General features: G+C 45.1%; 1 protein-coding gene and 1 non-coding gene across 2 annotated transcripts; both read left to right on the plus strand.

Annotated features, from left to right (window-relative positions):
• The first annotated feature begins 14,286 nt into the window (after nucleotides 1–14,286).
• On the plus strand, nucleotides 14,287–14,387 carry LOC113461095. The gene has a single exon (XR_005508008.1). It is a non-coding gene; the product is annotated as a U6 spliceosomal RNA (small nuclear RNA).
• Nucleotides 14,388–17,897: 3,510 nt separating this feature from the next.
• On the plus strand, nucleotides 17,898–23,200 carry LOC120105661 (ent-copalyl diphosphate synthase 1, chloroplastic-like). Its single transcript, XM_039118343.1, has 13 exons — nucleotides 17,898–17,954; nucleotides 18,401–18,689; nucleotides 18,785–18,968; nucleotides 19,072–19,286; nucleotides 19,376–19,496; nucleotides 19,579–19,691; nucleotides 19,814–20,043; nucleotides 20,295–20,410; nucleotides 20,496–20,594; nucleotides 20,685–20,933; nucleotides 21,685–21,823; nucleotides 21,959–22,168; nucleotides 22,827–23,200. Exons 2-13 carry the CDS (start codon nucleotides 18,404–18,406, stop codon nucleotides 23,058–23,060), a joined length of 2,196 nt encoding a protein of 731 aa, XP_038974271.1. The 5' UTR covers nucleotides 17,898–17,954; nucleotides 18,401–18,403; the 3' UTR covers nucleotides 23,061–23,200.
• Nucleotides 23,201–23,952: the final 752 nt, after the last annotated feature.

A 23,952-nucleotide genomic window follows, 5' to 3' on the forward strand; every position in this document is an offset into this window, starting at 1 on the left:
ATCCGGGATCACATCTCCCCTCCTTGAAGTTCAGCCTCCCGATTGAGCTCTGCACCAGACGCCTGATCCGGGACCGCGCCTCCATATGCTCTTCCCCCTCGTATTCCTTCTCTCCCCTAACACTGGGGAGGACCGGAATATCCCTTGGAGGTGGCGTTCCTCTGGAGGCAGCGGGAGCTTCGTCGGCGGCGGCTCCTCATCCTCTTCGTGGGGCGTGGATGGCGCCTCCGGTTGGAGGCAGTGTGGACTTCTCCTTCGTCCACTTCTTCTTCATCCGCGCCGGCTCTTCGTCTCTTTCGTGAGACGCCGATGGCGCCTCCGGTTGGAAGCACCCACTTCCGACGGGATTGCAACCGCTTCAGATGGAGGTTTCGGGATCCTAGATCTTCAGCTCCTCGGAGTCTCCACCTCTTCTTTACTTTCTTTACACCCTAATTCTCCCTTGGGAATTCCTTGTAATCACACGAGCACGCCGTTGTAACCAGAAATTATTGAAATGCAAAGCGTTATACATTTTTGAACTATCTTTCTGGCATCGTCGTTCTACTGGTAATACATCCGCAGGTTAGCGAAATTCCAGCTCCTTAGAATTTCTCGACCATCTAGGGCCTCCAGCTGGTAGGAGCCAGGTCGGTTTACCCAGCGAACCTTATATGGGCCTTCCCAATTTGGCGCTAGCTTCCCACCTTCCGCAGGTCGAGATGCTTTAGCTCGCCTTAGCACCAGATCTCCGATTCTGAAAAGCTTCGGTCGGACCTTGGAGTTGTTATATCGGGCCACCCTCCGCTGATACATCGCCATCCGAACCTGCGCCATTTCCCTCGCTTCTTCCAAGAGATCCAGGTTCCCTCGGAGTTGTTCCGAATTGGCCTCGGGTCGGTGCACGGCCACCCGAGGTGAGGGGAGTCCGAGCTCCACGGGGACAACGGCTTCCGTGCCATAGGTTAGGCTGAAAGGCGTCTCCCCGGTAGGGGTCCGATGCGTGGTCCGATACGCCCAAAGGACATTCTCGAGTTCTTCGACCCAAGCTTGCCCCGTCCGACCGATTCGCGCTTTGATTCCTTGGAGGATTGTCCGATTTGTGACCTCGGCCTCGCCGTTGGTTTGGGGATGCGACACAGATGTGAACCGATGCTCGATCCCGAACTCCTCGCAGAAGTCACGGAAATGCTTGTTGTCGAACTGTCGCCCATTATCCGAGATGAGGACCCGAGGTACCCCAAATCGGACAATGATGTTCTTCTTCACGAACTTCCGGACTTGCACCTCCGCGATAGTGGCCAGCAGCTCTGCCTCCACCCACTTGGTGAAGTAGTCGATTGCAACAATCAAAAATTTCCGCTGAGCTGAAGCGACGGGGAATGGTCCGAGGATATCCATTCCCCACTGGGCAAAGGGCCAGGGTGCAGTGATTGGTGCCAGGGGGACAGAAGGGACTCTCTGGACGTTGGCGTGGCGCTGGCAGGCGTCACATTTCCGCACATGATCCTTTGAGTCCTCCAACAAGGTAGGCCAATAATAGCCTTGCCTCATGATCTTATGCGCCAAGGACCTAGCCCCCAGGTGCGATCCGCAGATGCCTTCGTGGACTTCGCTGAGGGTGTAGGCCGCTTCCGAGGGGCGGAGGCACCTTAAGAGGGGGGCGGTGAACGAGGTCCGATACAGCCTCCCTTCATAGAGTACGTAGTGGGCGGACTTCATGACGAGTCGCCGAGCTTGATCTTCGTCCTCTGGGAGGATTCCTTCGGCGAGGTAGGCGACGAGCGGGTCCATCCAAGATGGCTCCGGATCAATCGCCATCACCGCTCCGGCCTCGCCGATGCTCGGGGCATCCAGGGTCTCCAGGTAGATCGCCCTCGACAAGTTGTGCGCGTCTGCGCCCACCAAGCGGGACAGCCTGTCGGCCCTGGCATTTTCGCTTCTTGGGACCTGCTGAATGTCAACACTGCCGAGGTCGGGAATGAGTGCTTGCACCTTCCAGACATAGCTCTGCATGGTCGGGCTCCGAGCCTCGAACTCCCCTCGGACCTGCCCGACCACCAGCTGGGAGTCGGTGAAGACCTTCAAACGCCGGATGCCGAGCTCCTTGGTGAGTTTGAGTCCTGTGACTAGGGCCTCGTATTCCGCCTCGTTGTTGGTCACTGGAAATCCGAACCTCAAGGCATACTCGGCTATCACTCCATCGGGACTGGTAAGGACCAGCCCGGCCCCTCCACCTTCGGGGTTCGACGACCCATCAATGTGAAGCGTCCAGATTGGGAGGTCGAGGCTGGGTGTTTCCGGCGGCCTAGGTTCCGCCTCCTGCACAGTGCACTCAGCGAGGAAGTCCGCGAGCACCTGGGCCTTGATGGCGGGTCGGGGCTGGTAGCGGATGTCGAACTCACCAAGTTCTACTGCCCACTTCACCAGCCGTCCCGCATTCTCAGGATTGCTGAGGATCTGCCGCAGTGGTTGATCGGTCAAGAGGGTGACAGGATGAGCCTGAAAATAGGGGCGAAGCCTCCTGGCCGCAGTGAGCAGCGCGAAGGCGATCTTTTCCGCCTTCGCATACCGCGTCTCGGCATCCCGTAGGACCCGGCTGATGTAGTACACAGGCTTCTGGAGCTTTGCCTCTTCCCGAACCAGTACTGCGCTGACTGCGGTTGGGGAGACCGCCAGATAGAGGTAGAGCATCTCCCCCTCTTGCGGCTTGGACAGCAGGGAAGGAGACGCCAAGTACTCCTTGAGTTGGTCGAATGCCACTTGACATTCGGCCGTCCAAAGGAAGTCTTTCGGACGCTTCAACACCTTGAAGAACGGTTGGCAGCGTTCGGCCGATTTTGCCACAAATCGTCCGAGCGCGGCGACCCTTCCAGCGAGCTCCTGAACCTCCTTCACTTTGGTCGGAGGGGACATATCTTGGATGGCCTTGATTTTGTCCGGGTTGGCCTCGATCCCCCGCTGGTTGACAATGAAACCGAGGAACCTCCCGGCCGAAGCACCAAAGGCGCACTTCGCTGGGTTCAGCTTCACGCGAAACTTCCGCAAGGTGGCGAAAGTCTCCTCCAGATCCGCAATGTGCTGGTCTGCATGGCGATTCTTCACCAGCATATCGTCCACGTACACCTCCATGTTCCGGCCAATCTGCTCCTTGAAGATTTTATTGACGAGGCGCTGGTAAGTGGCGCCAGCATTCTTCAGACCAAAGGGCATTACCTTGTAACAGTACAGCCCCCGGTCTGTTATAAAGGCAGTTTTCTCCTCGTCCTGTGGAGCCATCATTATTTGGTTGTAGCCGGAGAAGGCGTCCATGAAAGACAGCAGCTGATAGCCGGAAGTCGCGTCGACCAGTTGGTCTATCCGTGGAAGCGGAAAGCTATCCTTGGGGCACGCCTTGTTCAGGTCGGTGTAGTCGACGCACATCCTCCACTTCCCGCTCGCCTTCCGGACAAGTACGACGTTTGCCAGCCACTCGGGGTAGCTCACCTCCCTTATGAAGCCTGCATCCAAGAGTTTGTCTACCTCCTGGTCGACCACCCGGATCCGATCCGGGGCACAGTGTCTCTTCTTCTGCTTTACTGGTCGGTGGGTCGGGTCGACGTTGAGGGCGTGAGAAATGACCTCTGGGTCGATCCCAGGTACATCGGCCGCCGACCAGGCAAATACATCAGCATTGGCTCGGAGGAATTCCACTAACCTGAGCCGAGCTTCCGAGTCGAGGTTTGCACCGACCCGGACCGTACGGTCCGGACGACCCTCCTCAAGGGGAACTTCGATCACACCCTCGGCCGGCTCCCCGTGCCGCAAAGCCACCTCGTCTCTGGCGTCAAGGGACTCGACGCTTAGGGCCTCCACGGGCTTCTTCCCTTTGAGAGTTGCTAGGAAACATTGCCGTGCGGTCGGTTGGTCACCTCGGACCTCTCCAATCCCGGCCGCCGTGGGGAACCGCATTAGCAAATGGTATGTAGAGACTACCGCGCGAAGGGCGTTCAGTCCGGGTCGTCCGAGGATAGCGTTGTAGGCCGAGGGAACACGGACGACCAAGAACCCGAGCCGCACCGTGGCTTCTGCGGGTGCAACGCCCGCAGTCACAGGCAGCTCAACGACACCTTCGGCCGAGATAGCGTCTCCAGTGAATCCTATGAGGGGGGTGGATGTTTTGTGCAACACTCGTCGGGACAAGCTCATCTTTTGGAAGGCCTCGTAAAACAAAATATCAGCTGAGCTTCCACTATCCACAAGAACACGCCTTACATCATAGTTCGCCATAGTGAGGGAGATCACCATGGCATCATCATGGGGGGTCTGAACCCCCTTTACATCCTCATCACAAAAAGTGATTACATTTCCGACCCGCTGCCTCTTCGCGACGGCCACCCCTGATGCTTCCACCGAGCCCCCTGCGTTCCTCACAGGCCGAGAGCAGCCCCCAGTGATGGTGTGGATCACGCCCGCGACGGGTCGATTCTGCTCCCGAGGCTCCTGAGGGGCCGGGTCGGCCGGGCGCGGGTCTGCGGGGGGACGTCGGTCGTTTACATATCGACCGAGACGCCCTCGGCGGATGAGAGCCTCGATCTCGTCCCGAAGCTGGAAGCAGTCTTCGGTGTCGTGGCCGTGGTCTCGGTGGTACTCACAGTACGCTCGAGAGGGCCTCCTCCCAGGGATTTTCTTCATCTGCCTCGGGACCGGAAGGTTCTCCCGCCCCTTGACCTCCATAAGGATCTGGGCCCGGGGGGCCAGGAGTGGGGTGTACCGGTTGAAGCGTCGGTGCGGAGAACGAGGGCGTGGGGCGCCGTGGTTCCTCGCCGGTGACGGGCTTCTGCGCTGATGTTGAGGCGTCGGGCTCCTCCTCTGGGGTGCCTCTTTTCGCCTTTTCTTCCCGAGCTTTAGAGGGGCCTCGGCGGCCTCCTTGTTCCGGTGGGCGGCTGCCTCCTCGGCGTCTGCATACTGGTTCGCCCGAGACAACAGCTCCGGAAAGCTCCGCGGCAGGCGTTTGTCCAGGGAGAAGGTGAGTCTGCCCTTCCGGAAGCCACGCTTCAGGGCTGAGAGAGCCACCTCCTGGCTCAGGTTCCGGACCTCCAATGTAGCCTTGTTGAAGCGGGTAAGGTAATCCCGCAGGCTTTCTCCCTCGTTTTGCCGGACATCAAAGAGGGAGTCGGAAACCAATCGCCGCCGGCTACTGACGGCGAAATGGCTGATGAAGAGGCGAGTGAACTGGTCAAAGGACTGGATAGAGTCAGCCTCCAGGCCGGCGAACCACGCCCTGGCTGGGCCACGGAGGGTCGCCGGGAAGGCCTTGCAGAGGAGGGGATCTGATGCTCCATGGAGGAGCATAAGAGTCCTGAAACTCTCCACGTGATCCCGCGGGTCCGCCGCCCCGTCATAGGGCTCGATCGCCGGCATTTTGAATCCCGGCGGATTTAGGGTCCGCAGGATCCTCGAGGCAAGCGCTGGTTGGGAGGAGATCTCCATGTCGGCGAAGAGATCTTTGGAGTGGCCCTTCAGGACCTGGAGTTGTCTGTGGAGATCGTCCACCCGCCGGTCCAGGGAGCGCGACCGGTGGGTGGGAGACAAGGAGCGGCGCGAGGGGGACCGACTGGAGTGCGGGCCCCTCGAGGACTGGGGGGTCGGAGAACGCGCCCGGGTCCGCCTCTCGTACCCCGCGCAGCTTCGATGAGAAGGTCCTGGCAGAATGGACCGTGCTCGAGAACCTTCCTCGCGCCGGCGCTCCTCCCCATGGGAGAGGAAGGAGCGCGGGTTGAGGAAGACAGGTGAGCGCTCGGGGGGCAGCGGCTCCTGGGCCCGCTGTGGCGCTCGAGACATCACACCCTGCAGGTTCTGCACTACCTCCGCGAGGGTGCGAACCTGCTGGGCTAACTGGTCGAACTGAGCGGCTTCGACCATCTGAATGGGGGGTGGAATGGTGGAGTGTTGCTGAGAATGTGTTGGAGACGCAGCGGCCTCCCGGCCGGAGGCGCGAGAGGCCCCGCGACCGGAGGCATTGGAAGCTCCACGACCACCTCGCCGTGCCATTACGATCGCTCTGAGATCAGGCCCTCCTTCTAGCGCCAACTGTTGCTGGTGGTCCAAACCGAGAACGATTGACACAGCGGTGTGAACGGGGTTCCGTCTGAGTTGTCTTGGTTGGTGTTGGTTACGCTCCACCTTCCACCGGGAAACCTGCGAGCAAGCCTCGCACCACCACTGGGGTAGTGGGGGCCCTCCGACGATCAAGTCAGAGGAGATTGGAGGAGAAGGAGAGATAATAATCGCAAGCAAGAGAGTGCTCTGGAAGATATTGCTTACCCCCCCCCTTCTCCCCCCAGCCGCATATATACCTGGCTGGGGGGTCTCTGAGGGGGGTTTGTCATCGTGGGCGCGGCGGAGTGGCCACTGACATGGCCGTTACAGGGCGTCGTGGAGCAGCGCTGGGTACGGCCATGACAGGGCGTAGTGGAGTTCCGCTTTGTACGGCTGATACAGGAGATCGTGGAACAGCATCGGATACAGCCGTTGCAGGGAGTAGTGGAGCAGGAGGCCTCGGCGTGCCTCTGGGAAGCAGCCTGTCGTTATCAAGAGATCTCCGACTCGGGGTCGGAGTGCTGGATCAGGGGGCAGCCGACCCGGGGTCGGGCTGCGGTGCTGAGGATATCCGACTTGGGGTCGGATTGCTAGATTAAGGGGCAGCCGACTCGGGGTCGGGCCGCGAAGCCGAAGATGTCCGACTCGGGGCCGGACTGCTGGATCGAAGGGCAGCCGACTCGAGGTCGGGCTGTGGAGCCGAAGATGTCCGACTCGGGGTCGGATTGCTGGATCAAAGGACAGCCGTAGTCTTCATGGGCGCGCGTGCCGGTCACGTGGAGCATGGCGGCTTAGTTCCCCCGTAACAATCATGTTAATCACAATCAACGCGGAATATAAAACTATAAAGACATACCTGTATCCATTAGGTAAAATCTGTCCTTGCTTTTAGAGAGAAGGATCACCCTAACAATGTTCCTCAAGAGTGTCTCACGATGGTTAGAGGCACAAATTATATTGTAGGTATGAACCCTAGAGTCTCTCATTTCTTTTATAGGTCTCCCACCATCAAGAAGACCAAAGGACTCTTTTAATAGGTTTTCTACCAGCAAGAAAACCAAAAGGCTCTTACGAGCAAGAAGACCAAAAGATTCTTTTAATAGGTTTTCTACCCATAAATACAATTGGACTAGTAATGACCCATAATCCTTTAATTGGGTATTATAGGGTGTGTGGGACACTTTAATAGAATATTAATTTATAATATTCTTACATTCTCCCACTTGACCCATACACCCATAAAACAAAATAAAACATTCTTCGTAATTTGAAAATACTTCAAATTTTTTTTTTATATAATAAACGACTATTATGGGTTATGACATTAAAATCATACACGTGCACGCTTTTCATTAGAAAACCTTCCTAGTCCAATATACTTCATATGAGTTCCATTATATCAATGTCAAATTGGCTACCAATGCGAGTCATGGCGGTCATTTGTTATTCAATCAACAAAATTCCTTCCATGTACCACAACACTAGCAACTTCATTCAACATGATCTTTTATAGGGGTTTAAGGCTACTATCATTATGCCTTGGGTTCATATTCATGCCTATTTCAGACATTTTTCTTGTCATCTTTCATCCACACAATTCAATGTACATATAAGTGGAAAACAAGAAAACAGAAACAATTATACTTGGATATCCATGTATGTCTTGAAGAAAACATTCAATACATTAATGAGCTCACTAACATGTTCAAAACATGGATAAATACATAGGACCCATACTGTCAACATGTTCTTTAAATTTCTTTCCTGTTAATCCTTTCGTCAAAGGATCAGCAACCATAAGTGAAGTCTCAATGTGTTCTATGGACACTGTTTGTTTCTGTACTTCCTCCTTGACACTAAGGTATTTGAGCTCCATATGCTTCGCACCATTAGAATACTTGTCATTCTTGGAGAAAAAGACTGCAGAGGAATTATCACAATAAATTCTCAGCGGCTTGGCTATAGAGTCGACAACTCCAAGTCCTGAGATAAAGTTCCTCAGCCATAAACCATGCACTGTGGCTTCAAAGCACGCCACAAACTCAGCCTCCATTGTAGACGAAGCAGTAATAGTTTGCTTCATACTCTTCCAGGAAATAGCTCCACCTGCTAGCAAAAACACATTACCAGAAGTGGATTTTCTGCTATCTGAGCAACCAGCAAAATCAGAGTCTGAGTATCCGATCACCTCTAGATTATCAGTTCTTCTAAAGGTGAGCAAATAATCCTTAGTTCCTTGCAAATAGCGCAGTACCCTCTTCGCAGCTTTCCAATGGGACATTCCTGGATTACTTTGGTAACGCCCAAGCATGCCAACTGCAAAACTGATATCTGGCCTCGTACAAGTTTGCGCATATATCAAGCTTCCCACAACAGATGCATACGGAATCTTTTCCATCTCCTTCCGCTCCCAATCAGTCTTTGGACATTGTGAGATGCTGAACTTATCACCTTTCGTTATCGGGGTATCTAAAGATGAACAATCTTTCATGCCAAATCTCTCAAGAATTCTTTCTATGTAACTTTTCTGAGACAATCCCAACAATCCTCGTTTTCGGTCTCGAAAGATTTCGATTCCAATCACGAAAGATGCCTCACCCATGTCTTTCATTTCAAAATTCTTTGAGAGAAAACTCTTAGTTTCATACAGTAAACCCATATCACTACTGCCCAACAATATGTCATCAACATACAGGACTAGAAAAATAAACTTGCTCCCACTGACCTTTAGATATATACATCGATCAACGACGTTTTTCTTAAATCCAAAGGTAATAATGGTATTATGAAACTTTAGATACCATTGTCGAGAAGCTTGTTTAAGTCCATAGATTGACTTATTGAGCTTACAAACCAAGTGACCTTTACCCTCTTCAGAGAAGCCTTCCGGCTGCTCCATGTAGACCTCTTCATCCAAACTTCCATTCAAAAAGGCCGTTTTCACATCCATTTGGTGCAACTCCAAATCGAAATGAGCCACCAATGCCATAATAATTCTGAAAGAGTCCTTTTTAGATACCGGAGAAAAAGTCTCTTTATAATCAATGCCCTGTTTCTGAGTAAAACCTTTCGCCACAAGTCTGGCTTTATATTATTGCACATTGCCTTTAGAGTCATGTTTTCTTTTGAAAACTCATTTACATCCGACTCTTTTGCATCCTTCAGGCAATTCAACAAGATCCCAGACTTTGTTTTGGGCCATGGATTTTAACTCTTCCTTTATGGCATCAATCCATTTATCAGAATCACTTCTTCCTTTAATTTGTGAAAACGTAACTGGATCATTACTTGTTCCAATGTCAAATTCATGTTCCTGGACATACATTACATAATCAAATGAAATAGCAGGTCTCCGTTCCCTCTGAGATCTGCGTAACATCATCTGTTCTGGTATCTCCATAGCTTGTTCATCAGTGGCATTCTCATTATGAGATGGATCATTATTTACTTGTTCCACAGTATCATTAGAATGATCATTAGGCGGAACAATAATGCTTTCTGAAAAAGTGGGTATTGGAACATCAACCTGTACTTCCTCAATGATTACATCTCTCAATTCTTTACTCCACTGACTTCACTAAGCTCAAGGAATTTGGCATTTCCAGTTTCTACTATTCTCGGACTATGGTTGGGACAATAAAACCTATACCCTTTGGATCTCTCTGGGTAACCAATAAAGTACCCGCTTATAGTTCTAGGATCCAATTTCTTTTCATGTGGACTGTAAAGCCTTGCTTCAGCTGGACAACCCCAGACATGCATATGTCTCAAACTTGGTACCCTTCCAGTCCATAACTCAAAAGGAGTTTTTGGAACTGACTTACTAGGGACACGGTTTAAGATATACACAGCAGTCTTAAGAGCTTCACTCCACAATGACTTAGGTAAGGTAGAATTGCTTATCATACTCCTAACCATATCCAGTAATGTCCGATTACGCCTCTCAGCAACACCATTCTGCTGAGGCGTACCAGGCATAGTGTATTGTGCCACAATGCCACGTTGTTCAAGAAGTTTGGCGAATGGGCCAGGGTTACGACCCGATTCATTATATCTACCATAGTACTCACCACCTCGATCTGATCTTATGATTTTCACCTTTCTATCTAATTGCCTTTCAACCTCAGTGAGAAATATCTCAAGGACCGTAGCGGCTTGAGATTTTTCATGTAGCAAATAAATATATCCATACCGTGAAAAATCATCTATAAAGGTGATAAAATACTTTTCTCCCCCAAAATATTCTGTGGAGAAAGGTCCACATATATCTGTATGAATTATTTCAAGAAGCTCCCTACTCCTTGTGGCACTTTTCTTTGTATGTTTGGTTTGCTTTCCTTTAATGCAATCCACACACATACCGAGATCAGTAAAATCCAAAATCGGAAGAATCCCTTCCTTTACTAATCTCTGTAACCTTTCTTTGGAGATATGCCCCAACCTTTTATGCCACAAGTCATAAGACTTTTCATTAATCATGTTCCTTTTCATTCCAATACAAACTTCATGGTGTTGGGTGTAAACATTTTTAATAAAGGTATTATCAAGGCAAAGCTGATAAAGGCCATTAGAAAGAAAACCAGAACCAATAGGAATAACATTCTTAAACAAACTAAAACAACCATTCTGAAAGGAAAAAGAGTAGCCGTCAATGTCAAGTCTTGACAAGGAAATCAAATTACGCCTTACAGAAGGCACAAAAATAGTATCATGAAGGTCTAAACAATGACCGGTACTTAAAATTAAACGAAAAGTTCCAATGGCCAAAACTTCTGCCTTATTCTCATTTCCCATGAAGATGAAACATTCAATTGGATTTGGTGTACGGCTTGCAAGGAATCCCTGCATTGTTAAGGAAACATGAACATTAGCACCCGAATCTAACCACCAAGTATTAGTAGGAACGCTTACAAGATTTGATTCGAAACATACACAAGCATAAAGCTTACCCTTCTTTTCGAACCAAGCCTTACGCTTTGGACACTCAGCTTTCATGCGTCCAGGCTTCCTACAGAAATGACATTTTGTATCCTTTCCTTGAACCTGATTGCCTTTAGCAGGTCCCTTTCCCTTTGGTGGTGCTTGTTTCTTTCCTTTCCCATAATGATGCTTTTTCTTTCCAGCTTCTTGAGTCACAAAATTAGCAGAAAAGTCCCTTGTTGTTTTAATCTTATCTCCTCCTGAACCACCATACTAGCCAACTCATTCACATTCCATTTATCCTTGATAGAATTGTAGTGCATCTGGAATGGACCATACTGAGGTGGCAATGAGTTCAGGATGAATTGAACAATAAAGGACTCCTCTACTTTCATTCCTAGAGTTTCAAGTTTGGCAGCTATATTTGTCATCTCAAGGATATGCTCTTGCATTCCCTTAGCCCCATTATATTTCATTGTGGTAAGTCTAGCCATTAAGGTCCCCGCTAAAGACTTATCTGCTGAGCGAAATCTCTCCTCAACACTTGTCAAAAAGGTTTTGGCATCCTCTGTACTAGGGAGTGAGTGTTTGATGTTTCCAGCTATGGTCATTCTTAAAAACATGAGGCTCAACCTATTTGATCTCTCCCAGGCTATGAAATTGTCTTTCTCATCTTTGCTACTATTTTCAGTAAGAGCAGCTGGTTTTGGGGTCAAAAGGGATAAATCTAGATCAAGAACTCCTAAGGTGAATCTGACCCTCTCCATCCATTCTGAAAAGTTACTCCCATTCAGCATAGGGACAGATGATGCTTGTGAATGTAAAGAGACCGGTACACTTACTGCAAAGAATTTCAATTTAATCACATTAATGCTTTGAATTAGACACTCATAAATATAATAATCAGAATTTAAATCATAATGGATGAACTAGGGTATCATTAAAATCCAACCTTTGGGAGGATCCTAACATACAAGTGTTCCTTCCGGCATTTAAATTCTGTGGATGAACTAGTAGTATCATCAAAATTCCTCCTTTGGGTAGGAAATTTTCACATACAAATTGTTCCTTCCAACATTAAAAATTAGTGGATGAACTAATCGTATCATTAAGATCCAACCTTTGGGAGGATCCTAACATACAAGTGTTCCCTCCAATATTATCCATTCATAATTATGATGTCAAATATTTGCCATCTAAAATCAGGTAAGATTTTGTACCTTTGGGCAAACGAATTCTCACATGATTTTAGTACAAATAGATTACCTCAAACAATTCATGTCCAATCAATAAATAAAATTCATCAAGTAATAATGGAATTTTACATATAATGGACTAAGATTTCTACATACAAATACATGCCCAACCATAATAAAATTCAATTAATAGTTAAGAATTTAACACATAATGGGCACAAGGTAATCTAGAGGTAATAAGAATAATTTTCAAATTTTTTTTTTTTATATGTCAGATGAAGTCAGATGCACTATTATTTAAATTACATAAACAGATATTATCATCTATCAAACCAGTTAGATGTCCTTATCATTGCTGATTAAACAAGAAACAAATTACTTTGAGGGCCTATAAACCAAGATCTAATTCTTTCATGTTTTGGGAGAAACACCATTACGTTCATGAATCAAGACATCACCTTGTTGAAAGATGGTATATTGCAATGAGTAATATACTTCCTTCTCATGAATAGATGCCTATAGTGTTTTTTCACATGAACAATATGTTCCAAGAATATAGACAGACCCATGTTTTACACAACAGGAAAGAAAAACATAATAGAAAAACTAACAACTTGGTTATTAGCAGACCTGCATAGGAAGCTAATAACAGCAAGCTCATAAATCAACATTCCCAGCTAAGTGTATCAAAATAGTGGGAGGAGTTACAAGGACGGCCACATACAGGTTTATCTTCATTTTCCTATTTACTCTCTAGAGGTGGGAGATGATAAAAAAATGGTGTTGATGTCCACAGGCTTTGCTCAGCCAGCACAAGCATTTGATGCATTCTAAGTGAGTGTTCATTTCTGTCAATATAACACTGTAGGCATAAGCAGTGGATTTGTCATTTATGCATAAAATACAATGTTCCAATTTCCAAGCCTGTTGGGTCAAATTTACGTCAGGTCATGTAAAGATTCAAATTTAGTATACGGAAACCCTGCTTTTATAAGCCCAAAAACAATTCAGACCAAGCCAAACTGTATTAATAATAACAGGCACAAAAACCATAGCAACTGTATCCACAAAGAAAATGTTGATGAGTCAATTTGACAAACATGTGGAAGGCATGCATATTTATATAGCTCTAGGACAAATTTTTGATAATAGGTTATAAAACTAAATAGACAGAAATGAAGTACATAAATCCATCATAATCTCCAAACCTTATTTGATGGCAGATTCTTAATATCAATGGAAAAACATAATAATCCACAACAATGGCTCTGATACCAAATGTTATAATTTTCAAATATGAAAATACATCAAGATCTTGGATTATCATGTTAATCACAATCAACGCGGAATATAAAACTATAAAGACATACCTGTATCCATTAGGTAAAATCTGTCCTTGCTTTTAGAGAGAAGGATCACCCTAACAATGTTCCTCAAGAGTGTCTCACGATGGTTGGAGGTACAAATTATATTGTAGGTATGAACCCTAGAGTCTCTCATTTCTTTTATAGGTCTCCCACCATCAAGAAGACCAAAGGACTCTTTTAATAGGTTTTCTACCAGCAAGAAAACCAAAAGGCTCTTACGAGCAAGAAGACCAAAAGATTCTTTTAATAGGTTTTCTACCCATAAATACAATTGGACTAGTAATGACCCATAATCCTTTAATTGGGTATTATAGGGTGTGTGGGACACTTTGATAGAATATTAATTTATAATATTCTTACATGCCTCTGTAATGTTTCTTTAATTTTTCGTTTTGTACCTAAACACAATAAGCGGATGCTGTCTTTACAATTTCACCACCCTTCAATAGAGCACACAAGCATTAAATTGGACAGTGATATTGGACCTGTGGCAGAAAATTATCATTAGCGATCTAGATGTAATCCAATTTGTCTTGCCCTGAGAGCTTTGTCCAACATCGTCGCCTAAACACGACTACCACACATTCCCTTTCACTTCTTTCCCAATGATTTAAAAGATTCCAGATTAGGTTACTCATGAGCATATTCAACCATCTCAAATCTTTACTTTTAAACTTATTTAGGCATTTTAATGAAATCCCACTAGTAGTTCACCTACGGTGATACAAAATCCATGATCAAATATGTATATATATATATACACGATAAAATTGAAACGATATAGAGAAGATTGGCATGGGCCCTGCGCATATAACACATAAATCGAGAAATGGTCCAAATTTTTTTATGGAAGAATTCATACAAGCGTGTGTTAAGTCTCACGTCGGTTATTTGCTAAGTATATCTTGAATATTTATACTAGATCAATGAATCCAAATAAAACCTTGTGGTTAGCCTTTTTGGGTAAGGTCCTAAGTTGCTACACATGGTATCAGAGCAAACTCGGTCCATAGCCTATATGGACTAGAGGATACTACAATACGAGATAATGAAGGCAGACCACGGGCCTATCGTGGTACTTATGATTAGATTTGAATGAATTTGAACGAGGAAGTATGTCAGGAGCTGTGCGGGCGTGTATATAGTGCGACATCAGTTATTCACCAAAGAAATCTTGGATACCTATAGAGGACTAAGGAACTCAAAAAATATATTTCGGTTAGTCATTTTAGGTGAAGTCCTGGGTTGTTACATTGGTAGCTAATTGAATTTTAAAAAATTTTAAAATATAAATCTAATTGGTCCAAACTTGGAGGGTGCCTCTGTAATGTTTCTTTAATCTTTCGTTTTTTACCTAAACACAATAAGCGCATGCTCTCTTTGCAATTTCACCACCCTTCAGCAGAGTACACAAGCATTAAATTGGACAGTGATATTGGACCTGTGGCAGAAAACTATCGTTAGCCATCTGGATGTAATCCAATTTGTCTTGCCCTGAGAGCTTTGTCCAACATCGTCGCCTAAACACAGCTACCACACATTCCCTTTCACTTCTTTCGTCTTCTCTGCATCCTCCTAAATCCCATCCATCTTATACCGAAAACATATCGATCCGATCACCCTCGTAAAGTTGTTGCTAACCGCGACTCCCCCAGCGCCACCTTTTCGTGGAATGAAAGAAACAGGCGTGACTTTGTTGCGCAACAGACACTGATAGGAAGACGGATTCTCTGCAAGGGACACCTCTTTATCCCTCTCCTTATTCCTCCCAGGCCCCCATCCCTCCCATTATTTTTCCCTCTTAACTTCTTTGGCCTTCCATCTATCCCTTTAAATCCCATCGATCCATCTTATACCGAGAAGCGTATCGAACCCCCGCCACTCCCCCAGCGCCACCTTTCTGCCCCCCACGTAGCCATGCTCCTCTCGGCCGCTGCCCGGATACCGCCCTCGTCGTCGACGCTGCTGCGGCCTCATGTACCCATATCTCTTCCCAGTACGCCCCCTTCCTTTCGTCCATCAATCTCTTGAAGTCTCGATTTCTTTGCTCTTGGTTTCTCGTTCTTTCTTCATCTCTTCATCGAGGCAGCAAACTAGAGTTTAGTTTTGTTTTGTCCGCTTTTTGTTCATTGTTTGGTGCTCGAAGTGTATCAAGAAAAAGGGCAAAGATCCATGGAGCAATGGTGCGTCATTTCATCCACATGAAAAAGGGTGCTTAAGGCTGTATATGAACCTGAATGCACCCCTCTTGGTCTATTATGTTGTCTTCTTTTTTTTCTTCTTTGCGGAAGTGTATCATGAAAATATTATAAATAATATTTATTTATACACATAACATTAAGAGCTTGTTTAGTTTGCAAGAGAATTTTTCTTTTTAGAAATATTATTCCTGAGAAGCAGATTCCAAAAAAAAGGATGCTTGGAAAAGTATTTTTGGCATGTTTGACTGACCATGGAAAAGTGATAGATTTTCAAAGTGCTTATATTCAGTTAACCATCCACTTTTTTGAAATAGTTATGTGTAATTCCTATTATACTCTTAACAAAAACTAAGTTTTTAATGCCTCTTTAATGTTGAAGGATCTTTTTGAAAAAAAATAAAAATGGAGTGATCTCCGGTTCATAAAAAAGTAACTTTTTCATATTTCTTATAGAAAAGTTTTTTTCATAAAATATAAAAATTATATTTACATGAGAATACAACTTTATTGCTTCTCTTTTTTGAAAATTCTAATTAAACAACTCATTATTTTTTTGTTGGCTATATTTTTTTTTTTCTTTTTCCACCAACCAAACGAGTCCTAAAGTTTAATCAAATGAGATTAAGGCCATCCATCCTCGTGTCATGTGGATCTCGTGTGACCAGCACTACATAGTTTGTCTTCATTGTTTTGTAATCCAGGCCTGATGCAGGAAACTAATAAATAAAATAATAAAACTTACTTTTATGAGCTGCCTGTTCAAGGTGGTCCGAAGTACGGGGATGGAATAAATGATTTCCTGCTTGTGTTCGTGTGCCAGGTTCGTGTAATATAGGTGCGCACGGAGGCTAGATGATATCTTGCGTCTTGCCCGTTGGAGATGCCATGCAATATCCGAACCAAGCACTCCAGGTACAGAATCTCTTAAAAGCTCTTCTGGTTCTCTTCTATTTTTTTTGAAAAAAAAAAACCTTCTTGTCCTTTATCTAAAAAAAATAATTTATTTCCTAGTTGCACCTAAAACAGAATTTACTGTTCCATTCGGTACAGCAAACAACAAAGCCATTCTTGATCAGTTGATTAGCATATTGATTAATTGTCACAACGACAACATCTATATAAAGTCAGGCACTTGAGATATGTAAAGGGTAACGCCCTATAAAAATTGCAATAACAGTTACAAACATATAACCTTTAAAAGATTGTAATATTAAAGAAATGCTAAAATAACAGTTATTATAGCTCTGTTAGGACAGAACAAAGCAGGCAATAAAGAAAAAAAATAGTAGTCTCATCTTTTCTTTCATTTTTCATTAGATAAATAATTTTTATTTTTGGAGCGTATAATCACTTTTTTAAAGAAAAAATTGATTTTCTGAAAAATTATTTTCATTCAGGAGATGGTAAAATGAAAATAATGACTGTTGGTTATAAGGGTCTATTGTAACAAGAGATAAAAAAATTAATAAATATTATTTTCTCATATTATTTATCCCAATAATTGGACAAGAGGTGGCCAAAACTATCACAGAAAAAGATGTATTGCCATAACATATTCTCCTAAAATTTTGAAAACGAGTTTTGTTATGAGTTCCTGAGGATAAAATGCAATATTTATCTAAAATGAAAAGCTACAATTTTTATTAATTATTTTTATTTTTTAGGGGAGAATGTGTAGGCGACAAGGCAATACTTATATGTAACGTCCATATAAGTATTAGAATGCCCGAAGAACTCATCAGCCATTGAGATCCTTTGTAAAAAAATTTTATTTCAAAATGTGTTGGATTCCAGATAAGAGAATGAGGAATCAAAAGGAGCTAATTGTAATTAATCCCATTTTTGAAAGATATTAAAAGCTATGATAGAGGTGATTTTCCGGTGTTCCTAGAAATCATGAATAAATTATAATCAGGAGGGTTTCCCCTTCTCTCCCAACTCTTTTTTTCATAAGTTGCAATGGAAAAACCGGCACCAGAAGGTCTTACAAGATGATCGAATCCTCCCACATCCAAAGAGCCATTTTGGTTCTAGCTAGCATAACGCCAAAGAAAAATTGATTATAACGCCAAAGAAAAATTGACAACTTATTCTTCATTTTGATGAACTCTATTTACAGAATATGGTGCAAATTTAGCCCACAACGGGTTTCCGTCAGCAGATGGCCAGAGAAAGTTGCTAAATTGAATGATGAGGACCAAGTGCCGGAGGTAATTGCCTATAAATCTACAGCTTAGGTATTAGTGAAAAATTAAGGGCCTGATTCAATGCCAGCGAGCTTATCCTTGCGATATAATATCCTATGCATATAGATTGGCTTGAACAGCGCGGGTCATTTTTGAGCAGTTGTACAGAGTGGATAACACTTCGAAGAAGAACCGAGTGCGAGGAATTGAGGGCACGATCTGTTGATTGCCACGAATCCAATATTTTCTACACATTATAAGCCATCCATCTTTAAAGGTGGATTTGCCATTGATTCCTCGCACTATTCTCTTCCCGTCCTCTCTCTGCTTAACAGCTCCCACCAGTGCTGGAGATATCAAACAGATAGCATATCCGAGTGTCAAACATGTTACAGGATTGAAATTATAAATGATCAGATGATGTTTGGTAACAAGATATACTTTGTTTGATGGTGGTCTCTTGCCTGTAGGACATGGTAGGGATGATTAATGGAGTGAAGTCGATGCTTAGCTCGACGGATGATGATGGAGAAATAAGCATTTCGGCATATGACACAGCATGGGTGGCCTTGGTGAAGCACCAAAATGGAAGTGGAGACCCTCAATTCCCATCTAGCCTGCAATGGATTATCGAAAACCAGCTGCCTGATGGCTCATGGGGGGACTCAATTTTCTTGGCTCACGATCGGATAATCAGCACTCTGGCTTGCGTCGTCGCGCTAAAATCATGGAATACTCACCCTGATATCTGTGACAGAGGTTTAGATACCCATATCCCTTTCTAGAACTAGTCCACTGCATTCTAGTCTGTCTTTGAATGAGTAAAGAGTTGCTGAAAGAAATTGTTTTGATAGGAATTTCTTTTCTTCGCGACAATATGTGGAGGTTGGCTCAGCAAGAAGGAGAGCTGGTGCTCACGGGCTTTGAGATCGCCTTCCCTGCTCTCCTAGAGAGAGCCAAGGCCTTGGGGTTGGAACTCCCTTATGATGATCCTGCCTTGCAGGATATATATGCCAGAAGAAACCTAAAGCTGAAGAGGTAGTGGAATAGAAAGTTCTCTCACTCCACTTGTATATCTTGTGCACTTGCCATTACTGCATTATATTCTCAAGAGAAAAAAAAAACCAACATTTTATTGCAGGATCCCAAGTGATGTGTTGCACAAATTACCAACAACACTGCTCTATTCCCTAGAAGGATTGCCTGGTCTGGACTGGGAGAAGCTTTTTGGGCCCCAATGTGTTGATGGGTCCTTCCAAACTTCTCCTGCTTCGACGGCCTATGCTCTCATGCAGACGAACGACGAGAAGTGCCTCAAATACCTTCAGAAGATCGTTGAAAGATTTGACCGAGGAGGTAAATCTATTTGATTCATAAATAATATATACAGTTTTTGTTTTTTTTTTTTTTGTCTAAATTAATTCTTGTGATATTATGCTCTGCAGTACCCAATTTATACCCTGTGGATCTTTTCGACCGTTTGTGGGCTGTCGATCGGTTGGAGCGCCTTGGGATCTCCCGGTACTTCGAACCCGAGACCAAACAATGCCTGGATTTTGTCTATAGGTAAAAGTTTTTTGTGCACGAGTTATGATCAGCATTAGAATTTACCGATCTTTCGAGTTTTAAACATTTGATTAAATGACAGATACTGGACCGAGGAAGGGATTGGTTGGACGAGGTATTCTACAGTAAATGATGTGGATGATACGTCCATGGGATTCCGTCTCCTCCGTTTACATGGATACCATGTGTCTCCTGGTGAGTAGCAGCAAATTAAAATTGTTGAGGCCACAACAAGAAGTTTAATTATAAGTAATGAGATATGAACTGTGATTATGGTTGTGGTCTGGGACTATTTTTTCCACTTGCCATCGTTGCAGATGTTTTCAGGCATTTTGAGAAGGAAGGTAGCTTCTTTTGCTTCGCTGGGCAGTCGAGCCAAGCAGCAGTCAGTGAGATGTACAACCTTAACAGGGCATCTCAGGTGGCCTTCCCTGGGGAGAAAATATTGGAGCAAGCCAAGGATTTCTCATGTAGATTTCTCCGAGAAAAGCAAGCTTCCAACCAGTTCCTGGACAGGTGGATCATAACGAAGGACTTGCCCGGTGAGGTAAGTAGCCTACAAATCTCACTTGCTGAATTTTTTGCTAGAAATTTCTTTTGCTTCTGTGTAGAATAGTATTTTATCCTTTTCTTAAAAGTATCTTAAAAGGTCGGGCAGTCCTGGAAATTCTTAGATTGGAACCGGATCGTTCAGGGGAATAGTTGACTAGTCCTCCATATTTGTGTCAATAATTTTCCTCGGAAAGAAAGAGGCGGGTGTGGTTGCTTACGGGTGTCAGAATCCATTAACTCGCGCAGGTGGAGTACGCACTGGATTTTCCCTGGTACGCCAGTCTCCCACGCATAGAGGCGAGGCTGTACATCGAGCATTACGGAGGTGCAGATGTCGTTTGGATTGGCAAGGCCCTCTACAGGTAAAGGAAAAAAAAGCGACTTATAGAATTGGCTCCTTATCACTGCTAGAAACCTGATGGCTCATACGTGTGATGGTGGTTGCAGGATGCCACGCGTGAACAACGATGTGTATCTGGAGCTTGCCAAGTCCGACTTCAACCGATGCCAGGCACACCATCAGGTGGAGTGGGAAGGCCTTCAGAAGTGAGTAAAATTTTATTTTCCTTTTAATTACAGGACGAGAATACTATTAGTCATGTCTCATGCGGGGGGATAATATATGAATGGGTTCAGGTGGTGCGAGGAGAGCGGCCTGGCGAAGCAAGGGGTGCGAGCGGGCGGCGCGCTCACGGCCTATTTTCTGGCAGCAGCGTGCATATTCGAACCGGACCGGGCGGCGGAGAGGCTGGCATGGGCTCGGACCGCCATCGTCGCCGACGCCATCTCTTCGTACTTCCGCAGCGAGTCGTGTTCAGATGAAATGAGTCAGGCCTTCATCCACGACTTCCTCGATGGAGGACGCAACGACCAAAGCCCTACCAGGTGCGTCACCACCACCCTAGTGACATGCCATGTGACGTGCAGCTTCCTGTTGCTCTATTATCTGATCAGTCGTGCAGCTGTGTTTTTTTTTTTGCTTAAATAAAAAGGATGAGGGAAGGAAGAAACAAACGTACCTCCGCATAGCAGCCCACTAGGGCCCCACCCCGCATAGCATGGGAGCCACGTTTTCACGTAATTACATTTTATTTGCTTTGAGAGAGAGAGAAAACAGAGACCCATTCGGTACAAATCGTCTGCAGTGAAGCCGTTTAGAAGTCACCAACCCGTCACAGTTCCATGTTTCAAGCGTGGTACCTCGTTTCAGTGGTAAAGGGGCATAGCACCCGAGCTATGACAGCAACAAGAGCACAGACATATCCTCAACTACCACAAAAAAGATTCCTCTCGCATGCTTGGCTTCTCTTAGGAGCTCTAATTATAATTTACATGCATCACTGGAGATAAAAAGAATACTTAATAGTCAATTCATGCATGGCCGACTTATGTGTGAAGTTCGGTTTCCCTTGGATTTCCCGCTTGAAGTGACTTTTTTTTTTGGATTTCTCTAGTGACAACCAAGATAAAAACAGGCTTGTTCTCACATTCCTCACTTGCACCATTTCACATTTTGTTTCTAACAAAATCAAGGAAAATAAACTGGGGAGTGAAACTATGCATATTATTTTCTCTTATTAGCTAGGTGCATGGCACCTGCCAAACACTAGTATAATTACAACTATAATGGATGCAGGTTGGGGTGGAAGAGGAGCGGACTAGGAGGCGGAGAAGAGGTGGTGGGCCCAGTACTCTTGCAGTTGCTCGATCGCATCGCGTCCGACGCACTGCCGACTAACCGAGGAAACCATGTCGGCCGCCACCTGAGAGAAGCTGTGAGCATTCCTTTTTCTTCCTTAAAATAAAAACCTTAGTATGTGCCATCAGAGCCAACAATCGAGGATCTGACTTCCAATAGCTTCTCCCCATTTTTTTTCTTTTTTCTTTTGTTGTCTGTTGTCTTCTGGCAGTGGGCTGAGTGGTTGCTGGCATGGAAGCACAAGGACGAGGGAGAACACGCGCGGGAGGAGACTGGGTTGCTGCTGGTCCGCACCATAGAGATATGCGCTGGCCGGTCCGGTTCGGTCGAGGCAGCGACGGCTCACTCGGAGTTCGACTGGCTGGCAAGGCTCACCTCCTCTGTCTGTCGCCGGCTCCAGCGCCGTTTGCTGCTTCAGCAGGTAGGATTTATCGTTATGCCTTCTGTAAGCTGCCCAACCTATACATTGTCTATTTTTCCCCCTTCTTTATCATCTCATGCTACAAATTAAAAGGTTTAGTTCAACTTAAATTGTTTATGCTTAATTGATGATAGATGACCAAATAAGGTGAGACATATTGCAATATAGGCCTTTATCTAGGTCGTGATGCAAACTAGAGAGGGTTTATAGTTCAAATGTCCATTTAATGAAGATGATCGAGCAAGATGATACATATAATGCAAGTGGGTGCACGTCTATTTAATCATCCACCGTAAATAGGCTCATACTCCTTACCTACGTAAGCTTTCAAAATAGAGATGTTTGAGGTGGGACCAATGTCAACAGGCCTTCACTTGAACTCCTTTGGTTTCCTTTTGGGATGATTGGACCTTCATTAGATTAACTTCAGCTGCTCAACATTCTTGGTTTCTCACATGGTGTGATTAGCCCACACAAATCCTTTTTACGAAGAAGATTAGCTCTGAATCTTTTGGTATCTGGTAATCAATGTTTGAATTTGGAATACTTACTAGGGCTTAAAGTTTGAGGTGTCATTTGGAAACAGTGTTGTTCATTGTCTTGCATAATTGTTTCAGTAAGTTGTAAGCTGACAGGGATTTCATACCCTTCTGACCAGGGCACCCCAAAGAACTTAGCCACATCCGAGGAGGACAAGGCAGTAGAAGCAGAAATGCAAGAGTTAGCACAGTGCGTGCTTCAAAGATCCCCTAGTCTCAGCAGCCAAACCAAGCAAACGTTCCTTACCATCGCAAAAAGTTTCTACTATGCTGCCCACTGCCCATCTGCTGCTCTCGACCATCACATATCCAAGGTTCTCTTCAAGCCAGTAGCTCAATCTGGCTGCAAATAAGATCAAAATCAGTTCATCAAGATGTAAAGAAGTTGCTGCTATCAATGTTCTGAATTCATAGAATTATTACACCTACAAGCAAATTTTAACCACCAACTACCTTAGCATACATGCTATGCGCAACACTACCTATCTAGTGGAATCCCTTGTAAAAACACTTTAATGAATAATATTCATGTTCATCGAGTGTGATTGGTTTTCTGTAGGATATTATTGGTTGATATCATTTATAACAACTTAGAACCTTACCCAAAATTGCGAGCCAAAAAGTATTATTTGAGTTTTTGGGTTCTGCATAAGTATTTAAGATCTACCCAGTGAATAACTGATGTGGGACTAAACACACACCTGCATAGATCCTCATGAAGCTGCTAAAAAAGTATGCATGCAATAGGCTTTCCATCATGCACCCACCCTAGTAGCATTAGTATCACTACTTGAACACTGCAAGAGATGAATGTGGGCTTTCCGATTCGAACCCACATGGCACAATCATGTGTATACACTGGTCTCAAAGTGGGCAATGCTTTTGTATGAAATATGAAGAGTATACAATGGTCATGGTTATGGTCATTAAACCTTTATTTATAGTGAACCCTACAGGCTGTTGTCAAACATGATTATTCTGAACATGTTTTGTATGCTGATTACTGTTGATGGATTTCAGAGCACACACTGTCGTACAATTTTCATGCTCATAGTGGGTAATGGTTCCACTCATCATAGTGATCCCAAGGCATATTCTCATAATGCCTACGCTGTCAGCTGATCACCTAAGGTTCTCATCATAAAAAGTGGACAAGTTGGTAAGATTTATGTGGTAAAGCTGGTAGAAGGCATACCTTTCGTTACGTTTATGTGGCCGGCATGTTGGATGCCCTCACAAAGAGAT

The sequence above is a fragment of the Phoenix dactylifera genome, unplaced genomic scaffold (assembly GCF_009389715.1).
Source record: "Phoenix dactylifera cultivar Barhee BC4 unplaced genomic scaffold, palm_55x_up_171113_PBpolish2nd_filt_p 000339F, whole genome shotgun sequence".
In the NCBI taxonomy this organism is placed as follows: domain Eukaryota; kingdom Viridiplantae; phylum Streptophyta; class Magnoliopsida; order Arecales; family Arecaceae; genus Phoenix; species Phoenix dactylifera.